The sequence below is a fragment of the Miscanthus floridulus genome, chromosome 7, assembly GCF_019320115.1.
Source record: "Miscanthus floridulus cultivar M001 chromosome 7, ASM1932011v1, whole genome shotgun sequence".
In the NCBI taxonomy this organism is placed as follows: domain Eukaryota; kingdom Viridiplantae; phylum Streptophyta; class Magnoliopsida; order Poales; family Poaceae; genus Miscanthus; species Miscanthus floridulus.
The window spans coordinates 22,307,963-22,320,510 of NC_089586.1; the positions used below are offsets into that span (position 1 = coordinate 22,307,963).

Here is a 12,548-nt window from a genome sequence, read left to right on the forward strand (position 1 = left end):
CCTCTAAGCAACGCTTCATACTCTGCCTGATTATTAGTGACATGAAAGTCAATAGGAACTGCATACTCAAAAGTCTTTCCTTGTGGGGAAATCAAGAGAATACCAGCACCACCACCTTTGCTACAAGATGATCCATCGAAGAACAAGGCCCAAGGCACAATGCTTATCGCCTCAACAGAAAGATCCCGATGTTGGGTAATAAAATCGGCAATAATTTGACCCTTTACCGCCTTAGCCGATTCGTATCTCAAATTAAATTCTGACAATGCTAAAATCCATTTACCAATTCTTCCATTCAAAATTGGCATTGATAGCATATGTTTGATCACATCAAAACCAGAAACTACCACGCATTCGGCATTCAATAAATAGTGCCGAGATTTGACACATGAATAATACACGCACAAGCAAAGTTTTTCTATAGCCGAATACCTTGTCTCCGGGTCTAGCAGCTTTCGGCTAAGATAAGCTATGACTCTTTCTTTTCCTTCAAACTCTTGCATAAGGGCCGATCCTATTGTTAGGCTGTCGGCCGCCACATACAACTTAAAAGGCTTGTCAAGTTGTGGAGGTACCAGTACAGGTGGTGCCTTCATATATTGCTTGATCTCATCAAAAGCCTTTTGTTGCACGTCGCTCCATATAAATTTTTGATCTTTCTTGAGCTTTAATAGCGGAGAAAAGGGTAAAACTCTCTCTGATAGATTGGATATGAATCTTCTTACAAAGTTGATTTTGCCTAACAATGATTGTAATTCTGTGAGATTCGTTGGCGGCACAACTTTGTCTATTGCTTCCATGCTCTTCTTTCCAACTTCAATTCCCCCTTTATGAACTAAAAATCCCAAAAACTCACCAGCCGAAACTCCAAAGGCACATTTGTTTGGATTCATCTTCAAACCATGCGTTCTTGTGCACTCCAGAGTTTTTCTTAAATCGGCTAAATGTCTTTCATGATCTCTAGACTTGACTACTACATCATCGATGTATATTTCTACAATCTTGCCGATCAGCTCATGAAAAATATAATTCATAGCTCTTTGATAAGTTGCACCGGCATTCTTTAATCCAAACGTCATGACTATCCATTCAAACAAACCAATATGACCAGGACATCTGAAAGCTGTTTTAGAAATATCTTCTATTGCCATAAAAATTTGATTATAGCCAGCATTACCATCCATAAAACTAATGACTTCATATCCTGCCGATGCATCTACTAGTAAATCGGCAACTGGCATTGGGTAACCATCCATGGGAGTTGCCTTATTAAGATTTCTGAAATCTATACAAACTCTCATTTTTCCATTTTTCTTGTATACCGGTACTATATTTGAAATCCATTCTGCATACTTGCATGGCCGAATAAAGTTTGCTTCTATTAATCTTTCAACCTCCTTCTTTACATCGGCCAATACCTCCTCTTTGTATATCTTCCGTGGAGGTTGTTTGTAAGGACGAAATCCAGGTTTAATGGGTAATCGATGCTCAACAATGGAACGATCCAATCCAGGCATTTCCGTGTAATCCCAAGCAAAACAATCTTTAAATTCTTTCAACAGGTTTATCAACTTTGATTTATATTCTGGGTCTAACTTCGCACTAATATACATCGGCCTTGGCTTAGAATCATCACCAACATCAATTTCTTCCAATTTATCAGCCGACATGAAACCACGTCCCAACTTTCCTTTGTTGCCATCGACAGGATTTCCCATTAAAAATTACTATGAGAGCCGACTGCTTGGATCGGCTGTTGGTCCTTGCTGAAAACATTCACAGGACCTTCTTTCCACACTTTTCCGGAGAAACAATCAACGCCTTCATATTCCCAATAGGTAGACTCTGTGGCAGCAACACTCACCGAATTATCAGCATGTACAACTTCAACATCATCTCCAATCCATTGAATGAGAATTTGATGCATAGTTGAAGGAATGCAACAATTAGCATGGATCCAATCTCTGCCCAAGAGTAGACTATATGCCCCCTTGCCATCAATGACAAAAAAGGTGGTAATCAGAGTTTTCGACCCAATAGTCAACTCGACATGGATAGCACCTCGGGTATCAGAAGGATTGCCAGCAAAGTCCCTGAGCACCATGTCAGTTTTCAACAATTCTTCATTAGTCATCCCAAGTTTCCTGAAGGTAGTATAAGGCATGATATTGATAGCAGCCCCTCCATCAACAAACATCTTGGTCAAAGGCTTGCCATTAACATATCCTTTTAAATAGAGTGGTCTCAAGTGACGATTCTTGATTGGTTTGTCAAAAACAGCTTGCTGTGTTAATACAAGCTGAGCCATCAAATCCTGACATTCACTTTCATCAAAATCAGAGTACACCTCCTCTTGGACATCTTGGCTTTCGGGAGCTATAAATTCTGATGGGAGGAAGAAAGCCATGCAAGTATTAGCCGAAGGACCACATCCATCAGGCTTCTTTTTAGGACGCCAAATTTGCTTTGTTTCGGTAACTTCTTGTCCCAACTCCCTATTCCTCAATCGTTGTACTCTTCTTTTCTGGCTTTTCCTTAGGCCTGGAGGACACCACTGTCCTTTTTGCCACACGTATTCACAGAAGTCAGCTTCTTCATCATGCACTCTATCATGAATCCAACCTGAACCTGCAACTCTTTTCCTTTGCTGATTCTCAAAGCCACCTATTTTTAAGCGCCGATCATCTTCAGGAACCTTCGTTCCAAGTCTTTCATAGACGGGACGGCGGTTGACTCGAGATTGCCTATACTCGGAGTACTGAGCACTACACTCCGGACAATTATTTCTTGCAGGCAACCTCAAACCTTCATTCCAACAATGCCTAAAGAACGAACAACCCCAATGAGACTGCTCCTGTTCTGTCATGTATTCTTCTCGTTCCCTTCGGTATACTTCTTCTTCATACCTCCGGCATTCTTCCATAAACCATTGCTTCTTACAGTATTCTTTCTCTTGTTCTCTCTGCCACTTGTTTAGCAAGATACGTGATGTGACTCTGGGTTTGGAAGTTTGACCTTTCTCGGTTCGGCTATTCTGAAACCGAACTCGATGCTGCAGCTCTCTACTGGTGATTTGCCGATCCGGGTCAACAGCACCACTTTCTTTTGCTCTATCGGAAGTCAACACTTTCACCTTGCCTTTACCTTTGAGATCATTGGCAGAGACCATATTCACAGAGAAAGAAATCATATTTTGTGGAAAAGGCTGATCATCAATTTTCATCTTGCCATCAAACCTCAAATGTCCCTCTTGGATAGCTTTCTGGATCCGTATCCTGAACACTCGGCAATCATTGATAGAGTGAGAATTAGTGTTATGGAAACCACAATACTTTTTGTCTTTCACTCCTTCAGGACGTAACATAGGATGTCCTTCTGGTAGCTTGACGCGTCCTTCCTTTATCAACAATGCAAAAAGTCTATCTGCCTTAGTAACATCAAAATCATAGGTTCCCTTTTGTTGTTTCAACCAGCGTTGACTAACTTGAGTGGGTTCCTTTGCCCAATTTAACTCAGCTGCAGCTATCTCATCTTCATCAATATACTCAGTCGCTTCATCCAGAAAGCCCTGATACACTTCATTAGTGGCATTGTTCTTCTGAAAGCGATTATCTCTCCTGAATCCTTGGGCTTGATTACTCATAGCTGCTAAACGCTGTGCAAGTTGACCGAGATCATCAAACTCTAAACCGAACAACTTCTCCCTGATATTCGGCAGCATTCCTGCTATAGCAATCCCAGGTAGTTGATCATCTGGTAAATTTAGAGAATAACACATATTCTTGGTTTCTCTAAATCTACGAAGATACTCCAATGGTGCTTTCACGTGGTTCACATCTCTACCAGCTCATTCCATTGGTACGTGGGCAGAACTAGAGCAGAAGTTTCATTCATATTTCTATACGGGTACTAATGAGTGACGCACTGTGTCTCACACACAGCAAGCCGAAAAGCGTAGCTTCAATCGGGTTCCCGGGTGTTTCGTGATCCGGAAGCGTGCCAGTCAGTTTGACCTAAAAACTAACAAGAGATAAAACAATTAAATGTCAAACCGGAACATGTCAGGTAATACCGGACAGTTCCACATATACGGCCCTGAAGCCACTTACAACGACATACGGCTATAGAGAGCTGTCTGCCAACAAGTTCATAAACCATTCAGCGAATCGTAGGGTAAATGCACGTAAAGACCTAATTGCCGAATGCATGTGCATGGGAAGACATGTTTGAACAAGTGAAATTAATTATGAGTTAACGCATAACCAAACTCGGCAATCCAGCCGAATTGGGATCCATGAAGAAGGAACATACAAATAAAAGCGATTAAACTAAACTAAAACCTGCATCTGCCGCACGACACCTAGTTTCGTTAAAGCTTAAACGTGATTAACATGCATGAACCCGCAACATGTGACAACCTAGATTAAGACAATTCAGCCACTATGAGCATGTTATCTATTTTGCAAGGGTAATATAAAGATAAACAATGATCGTTGAAGCACGAATAAAACCACAAGAGAAAGAAGGCCGAACAATATCAATCTAGATTGGGCAGAAGTGTGTTACAAATATATAAGAAGTTTAGAACATGCAACACTGGATAACTTAATGAATCTATTTAGATTTGCCATATCTAATATAGAGCCGATAACTATCTCGCTTTCACTAAGCATGTGAGTAAACGCCTGCCGCACGGTATCCACTCATAAACGAAGCATAAGCAAAGACTTCTTGATTGTCAAGCAAAGATCCGCCGCACGACCATTGAAAGCAAACAAGACTACTTGCACCATGTCTAAATCCACCGCATGATACTAAACATGATAACAAGGTTGTCGGAACTTACGGAGGTCGACGGATCGATGACTCCTCTCGAAGAACTCGACGACACGACAAGAGGACTCGAAAGTTGGCACGGGGCCGGTTGTATTGATTTGATTGTGTACCCTTATTACAATGGTCGAGGGTCAATATTTATACCCTAGACAAAATGGGAGTCCCAAAGGACTACGATCTACAAAGGAACTTCTAAACAAACTTGGAAACTTACGATTCCTTACCCTAAACTTATAAATTCCTTTATTAATACAACTCTCATCTTTCCGATCGGTCTTGCCTGCCATCTTCTGTTTTCCCGAATGGAGTTACCGCCTTCCAGAATAACCGACCGCACAAGCATTTAGCCGACCGCTTGCGTTGTTTGCCGAACACCCTTCTCCCCGCATGTGGGCCTACCTGTCATCTTCCAGAATTGACCAAAATCCAGTGTTAACAGTGTGTTCACAGAATAAGGTTCCCTTGAATGTAGAAGCCTACTTTTTGTCTAAGCTTCTAAGCTTGTCGTTCTTAATTCAACTTCATTATGTTTTTACTAATGTGTAGTATTGATAGAGTATATAGCCATTGCAGGTCCAAAATAATCTACATGCACTCCCATCCTGATTCATAACTTATCCATGTGTGTCGTTATGTATAGTCAAAATAATCTATAGTCAAAACCTTTGCTTGAGTTATGTTAGGGGTCTTGTTGCAAAAATACAAACGCCCACCACACTCTTGCTGGGAACAACAACTTACAAGAGCAGAGCAAAAGACGCTTAAACAAGCATTACACGGTTTAGGTCCTCAAAGTCAGCCAACAAAAGCTACCCAAATCAGAACCATCAGATCAGTCCTTCAACTTCAGAGTAAGCCACCACACCAGTACGCTTTAATTTTGCAAAGAAATTTTCTTTCCTTTGACAATTAGTATCACAAGATATCATCTTTTCTTCTCAAGAACTACTAAGCATTATTTTGGAGTAAGAACTGTCGTCCAAACATTTTGGTGGTTCTGTGTGTATTTTGCATGTTAGTATGCAATTGTATTGTACTGATCTTGTGATCCACATGTCTAGATTTAATGGGTGTCTGCCCCGCACTGTACCTATAGATGTGGACACTAGAATTGTTTCACTTGCTGCTACGCATTTCTGAATTGTTTCGCTGTGTGCCTGCAGCTGAACTGGTACTTCACATTTGTGCAGGGGTTCGTGAAGCAAATGGTGAACCTGGTTCTCCGCCGTACTCATGGGTTCCAATGGCCTCACCAAGGCCTCACTCGCCTTCCCAGTTACCCTGCGCAAATCATGTTCAAGTCAACCAAGGTAAAATTGGCCGCCTTTTTATTTATTGTTCCCCATATGCTGAAAAATATAATACTCTAAAAAATGTTGGAAGAACAATGCCCAATGTCTTTTTCAACTAGCAATTTGAGTAGCATTGTAGCAGCAAAGTTCCTGGGTTTATGATTTCTTTTTCATCTTTACCTTATATACATGGTTTTTTGTTTGTGTATTAGCATAAATACAGTTCCTTTTTGCGAGGAAAAAGAAAAATAAATATAGTTCTTGTGAAATTACAATGCAGTCTGAAAGACTGAAACATCGAACATAGTTAGCCCAAGCAGTAGGAAAAGAATCAAATACACCATGCTCTTTTATCGGTATATATCCTAGGAATTCCTCTTTGCAATTCTTTATAGAGAAACAATCTCAAGTTCTGAACACTGTAGTCCATATCCTGATGACCAAGGATCAGATCCACTCAAAAAGTGTTGCTACTTGCTAGCTACATAGCTTGAGTTTCTGAAAAGGAGCTGGGAAACATGAAGATGATTTGGATGCAAATATTTTGGTCTATATGCATTTTGACTTGCCTTGGTGCCTCCCTTTTTAGACCGAGTCACTATTATAATTTTATAATGAACTTAAGTTCCACATGTCTATGCAACAACGCAAATTTTTCTTGTTTGAGATAGTCTACATGGGATTCATAAGTTTACTTTGGACTTAACGTGGTAGCTCTACGGGCGGCTTTTGAATGTAGGAGAGCTTGAAGACTTGCTGTGCCAAGGCGTGTACTCTTGCATATATATTTGTATTTGCATTGTGTTTTTGGCTGCCGATTGGTGTAGCAGGGTGCTGCAAGAGTATTGGCTGCCTTGGTGGAAATATCTAGCCAGAACATGCGATCTCTTCTTGCGTGAATCATAAATATATCTCAGTTATACTTAATAACTTGACATATATGTCTTTTAGTTATTTGATTTGTCTGGTTATTGGCTGTCGTAGTTTTAGTACGGGTATTATATAATTGCGTGAGACTCAAACTATAGAAAAACATGTGCATCTCTGAAATAAAATCGTGACGTTAACAGGGACAGTATACTAGTGTCTCTTAGCGCCTCCTTGAGGTTAACCGCGCGGTGAGGCTGAGTCTGACGCGTCTGAGTTGCCGCTTTCGTTCGTCGTAATATCTTCTCGCTGCTGCTCGATCTTATCGTTTACATACATACTCACGCAAATTACCTTGGTCATCGGTTTAGTTAGCTTGTGTCATAAAGCTTAAGCTAGGCTTTGTCGTGCCGGAAAAAGGCAGCCTAAACCGTTGTCTAAGCGTGAAGTTTAAATATTAGTGATCGAGCTGATGATCTAGCATTTACACGCGGCGATAAGTTGCAGGGATGCTACGATTAAATAGCGTAATCCGTACAGCGATTGTCAGAACCCTGGCTGTCTAGTGACCTAATCCCTGGCGGCCAAGAGGCCCAAGACCAGTGATCGCCATGCTAGATCCTCCCAAGACGATAGCTCGAGCGGGCCCCACGGCTCCCATGACCCGGCAGCGGCACGTGGGCCTCCACCACCCAAAAATCCACGAGATCAACATTTCGCGTATTTTCGCTTGGCCCGCGGCGGCCCACGTGTCCCCCAAGCCCACGTCACCGTCGCCGCCCCTGCCCCACCAACGGGTACCATCTCCCTCCCACCCCAACAAGCGCGCCCACCCCGACAAGACGAACGCGGGCGCGGCTGCTGCTTCAACCTTCTTCCCCTATAAAGCAAGGAATAGTCGCAGCTTGCTCCAGCTTCGCAAGCTTTCCTGCTAATTAATCCTGCCATTAGCAGCAAGCCATTAGCAAGTGCCATCATCACGGCTGCCGGTTGAGAGAGCGATCGATCGAGGAGATCACGTACGTTCGATGGAGGCCCTGCAGGTGGGGAGGTACTGGGGTGTCGGGGGACGGCGGTGCGGGGCGTGCGGCTGCTCGCCGGCGGTGGTGCACTGCCGGACGTGCCCGGGCGGCGGCGCGTACCTGTGCGCGGGGTGCGACGCGGGCCACGCGCGGGCGGGTCACGACAGGGTGTGGGTCTGCGAGGTGTGCGAGCGCGCGCCGGCCGCGGTCACGTGCCGCGCCGACGCGGCCGCGCTCTGCGCCGCGTGCGACGCCGATATCCACGACGCCAACCCGCTGGCGCGCCGCCACGAGCGCGTGCCCGTGCAGCCCATCGGCGCGGCCGCTCCCGCCGCGGAGGCGCTGCTGTTCGGCGCCGCCGCGGAAGAGAAGGACGACGACGACGCCGCGGCGGAGGCCAAGGTCGTCGTCGACGCCGGTAAGCTGGACTTCCTGTTCGCGGACGTCATGGACCCGTTCTTCGGCCAAGACTTCGCTGGTGGCAGGTTCCCGCACGCCGACAGCGTTGTGCCTAACAACGGATCCGGCGTCGGCGCTGTGGACCTTGACTTTGGTGGTGGCGTCGCCGCTGCCAAGCCGTCCTACAGCTCCTACACCGCGGCGTCGCTCGGGCACAGCGTAAGTGTCCTTTGTGGCGCTACAGGAAAGACTTTAATATTTATTTTTGTCTTCTGGACGTAAAAGATAACTCTTTTTATAAATGGATCTTTAAAAAAGAGAATACTTAGTTTTGAGTTATATCTAAAACGAGTCTTTCTTACCGGTTATACCTTTTTCTGTATCAAAATGAGTCTTCCTTGTACGTACTCGTACTGGATACTGTTGGAGGCTACAGGAGACTCATTTGGGTTCCGCGGTGTGTCTCCCGGAGACAGCCTTAGTCTTCCTAGATTACGTAGCACAGTACCTAATCTTCCTCTCGCCTTTGGTTTAGCAGGGCTCGTCGTCGGAGGTCGGCCTGGTCCCAGACGTGATGTGCGGCCGCGGCGGGAGCGTGACCGGCGGCGTCATCGAGCTCGACTTCGCGCAGTCGAAGGCGGCCTACCTGCCTTACGCTGCAACTCCTACCCATAGTGTAAGACCAGCAGCCTACTTTCATATGCAGGACCAAGAAGACATGACTTATAAGCCAAATACGATAAGCGAACAAGCTACATGTGCTCAGCGCTCCCAGCTAGATCACAGCAGCCTACTTTCATAGGCAGGACCAAGAGCGTGCAAGTTGCTATAGCTAGGAGCCTAGGATGATCGATGATGGATATGCAGTTATGCACCCAACTGAACTTGGTTTTGGTATGTCGTCCAGGTGTCGTCTTTGGACGTGGGTGCGGTGCCGGAGCGCAGTGACGAGGTCATGGCGGGCAGGGTCGCGACGACGCCGGCGGCGGCCGCGGAGAGCAGGGAGGCGCGGCTGATGCGGTACCGTGAGAAACGGAAGAACCGGCGGTTCGAGAAGACGATCCGCTACGCGTCCCGGAAGGCCTACGCGGAGTCGCGCCCGCGCATCAAGGGCCGCTTCGCGAAGCGCGCGGACGACAACGACGCCGACTTCGACGCGGCTGCCGCGGCGCCGGCGCGGTCGTCGCAGCAGCAGCCATCCTACCCCTACGTGCTCGACTTCGCCGCCGGCTACGGCGTCGTGCCCACATTCTGACGACGCGTGCCGGCCGTGTGATTATTGCTGCGCGTCGATGGCGTGCCCATGTTTTTGAGCCGGCCGATGCATGGATTGGGCGTTGGGCCGGGTGTGACGCGCGCACGAATCCAGCGCGTGCGTGCCTTGCTGCATGCGCGCGTACGTGTTTGCTAGAGCGGCGAGCTCTAGTTGGTGATTGCATGCCGTTTTGAGCTAGCCATGGTTAAAATTAGCAGGCTAGTGTGTACTGCTACTACGTGTTTGCTGGAGCGACCAGTTCTAGTAGTACATACGTTGTATACTTGTGTAATTTTGGATCAGGATGATGCTTAGCATCTGACGGTCTATTTAAATGATCGATGTATTATTATGCTATATTTGGAAAGGCCTCGATCTAGGGCAAATTGTGTGCACTAGTCCATTACTGCACGCCATCGCGCGTGCCGGCAAATGACCTGTTTAAGGTGCAGGTAAAAAAATCTGTTTAATCTTTGCATAGAAATAATATTAGAAGATGAATGTAGATATTTCATGCACAGAAAACTGAAAGATTTGTCACTTCCTTGTCGGTATTTAGAAACAAACTAACTTAAAATGCGTACGTAGGTAGGAGGTTACCAATATGATAGCAGACGACACCGTTGTCTTCATAGGGCATGTGGATCAGTTCCTGACATCATCATTATATCAACCTGGCAGGAATAATAATAGACTGAAGTACGTCATGTGTTAATCAGCATAGTATGAATAAATTCTTATAAGTTAGTGAGCATTGTATTTTGTTGCTTCCTAATCTATTAGCCACACAGAAGGTAATGCAATCCCAAAACCTCATACAACTCCCATAGAAATAACCTCTAATAAATATACTCTGAATAATCTGGTTTGAGAAATAAGCATTAATAAATGGTATTTTCATATTGGGCAATATGTCAGTTTGGCAGGACAACTCTTAGGTTGTATGTATGGCTAAGATAAATATAAATACTTAGAGCACTCAAATACTGATTACTCCACCCCCTGATCTCCCATTCCTTTTTTATTTGCACCTATTTTCTTTCACTACAAAGGTCATGTTCATATGTATATTGGGAAACATTAGAACTATAATCAAAGTTTGAAGATTAAGTACTTCGCCTACTTTTTGCTTATCATGGTTGCAGAACCTAAGTATAGTATATGTATGTTTTCATATTGGTACAGAGACAAATCATAATCAACATGAAAGGAGAGGAGGTCTAACCAGCCCACACCCTACAAAACGACAAGGAAATTACAGTGACCATGTCGATCGGTGAGAGAAAAGTTGCAAATGTTTACCTTGGTCTCACTTTCAGTTGGTTCAACTATGAGTATGGCAGAAACATGTCATGGAAATACAACCGCAACGCCTATATAATTCAGAGGAAAGGGTGAGCTAAATAATAGTAATTCCTAGTGACATTTCTCTTTGCAAACTAACATGTTGTTTTAAAGGGCTGTAAAGTTTCTGCTGGCACAACGAAAAAGGTCAGATTTTTTCCCAATGAAGACATGATTTTTAGAGGTTTCAGAAACATACCAATCATCATTTGTTCTTCAACTTGAAACTTCAAGGCATGGTGACAACCAGGTTACTGTCACAAATTGCATAATATAAATAATAGGGCATGGCTAGTACCTCACAAGAGAATGAACATCAGATCATATGCTTGAGCAATGGGTATGTAATTTTTTCGTCACAGGCTCAAGAAGAAAAAAATGGCAGGTGCGAAAACTTCAAAGTAGTCTACGTATGGCGAATATTACTGGAGTTGAACATCGCTGTAGCAATCGAAATGTACATATCAATTTGTGCTCTGTTGACAAGGGAAATAAGTGGCCACCACTCTAAAAATGTGGTGAGGTAAGATGGCAAGTAGTGATGAGAAGTACACTATCTATTGTGGCCTCTGATGCAAATCGACCAACATTCAAAATGCCCAGGCACTCATATGGAGCTAAGCTGAGAGAGATTACATAACCTTTGTAGCAGTGATAGTGAGGTGGCAACTGGCAATTGGTGCTGTCCTCCTAGAGATGAACACAGAGAAGGCAAACATTGGAGATGCAGGCATTATAGGTCAACCAATAGAACATGATTCATAGTCAACGTAGGGACAAATTAGAGAGACAAAAGCAAAATCACAAAATAAGATGAAACGGGAGCACCTGAGACTAGTCTGTACCAAACACGGCATTGTCGAGGCCCACCCGCACCGGGTGCGGCCACCATACGCAGCCACAGTGGGAGAAAGGGAGAGGGGGGAAGATGAGGACGAGCGATTTCCATGCCTGAAAGGTCCTAATGGCTAGAGGGGGGGTGAATAGCCTAATAAAAAATTTCTACAACAACACTTAACAAAAAGTTAGACAATTATGAGGCGAAGCAAGTGTTGCGGTAGCCTACTCAAAATTGCAAGCCACCTACCACAATTCTAGTTTAGATAGTGTCGATTCACACAAGAGGTATGACACTACCCTGTGTTAGTGTGCTCTCAAAGGCTAACTAAAGAGCCACACCAACCAAGCAAGCAAGCTCTCACAACTAGTTACACTAAAGAGCTTGTCAACTAGTTTGTGATAATGTAAAGAGAGCGATCAAGATAGTTATACCGCCGTGTAAAGGAGTGAACCAATCAATCACAAGGATGCATAACAATGAAGACCAATCACCTCGGAATCAAAGGATGAACACAATGATTTTTACCGAGGTTCACTTGCTTGCCGGCAAGCTACTCCTCGTTGTGGCGATTCACTCACTTGGAGGTTCACGCGCTAATTGGCTTCACACGCCAAACCCTCAATAGGGTGCCACACAACCAACACAAGATGAGGATCACACAAGCCATGAGCAATCCACTAGAGTACCTTTTG

At 44.6% G+C, this 12,548-nt stretch overlaps 1 protein-coding gene across 3 annotated transcripts; it reads left to right on the forward strand.

Annotated features, from left to right (window-relative positions):
* The first annotated feature begins 7,851 nt into the window (after nucleotides 1-7,851).
* Nucleotides 7,852-10,030, forward strand: LOC136462811 (zinc finger protein CONSTANS-LIKE 3-like). Of its 3 annotated transcripts, XM_066461859.1 has the most exons (4): nucleotides 7,852-8,397; nucleotides 8,434-8,635; nucleotides 8,952-9,092; nucleotides 9,324-10,030. In XM_066461859.1, the coding sequence occupies exons 1-4, from the start codon at nucleotides 8,024-8,026 to the stop codon at nucleotides 9,669-9,671; spliced, it is 1,065 nt and encodes a 354-aa protein (XP_066317956.1). In that variant the 5' UTR covers nucleotides 7,852-8,023; the 3' UTR covers nucleotides 9,672-10,030. The 3 variants fall into 3 exon arrangements, with proteins under 3 accessions (XP_066317956.1, XP_066317954.1, XP_066317955.1); XM_066461857.1 differs by having other exon boundaries at nucleotides 7,854-8,635; XM_066461858.1 differs by having other exon boundaries at nucleotides 7,856-8,635; nucleotides 8,955-9,092.
* The last annotated feature ends 2,518 nt before the right edge of the window (nucleotides 10,031-12,548 follow it).

Bases quoted from the DNA above. Each gene is read 5' to 3' on its own strand.
- LOC136462811 (XM_066461857.1), top strand. From the start codon at position 8,024: ATGGAGGCCCTGCAGGTGGGGAGGTACTGGGGTGTCGGGGGACGGCGG. The intron at 8,636-8,951 runs GTAAGTGTCCTT...CCTTTGGTTTAG, and splicing joins CGGCGTCGCTCGGGCACAGC to CAGGGCTCGTCGTCGGAGGT. The intron at 9,093-9,323 runs GTAAGACCAGCA...TATGTCGTCCAG, and splicing joins CTGCAACTCCTACCCATAGT to GTGTCGTCTTTGGACGTGGG.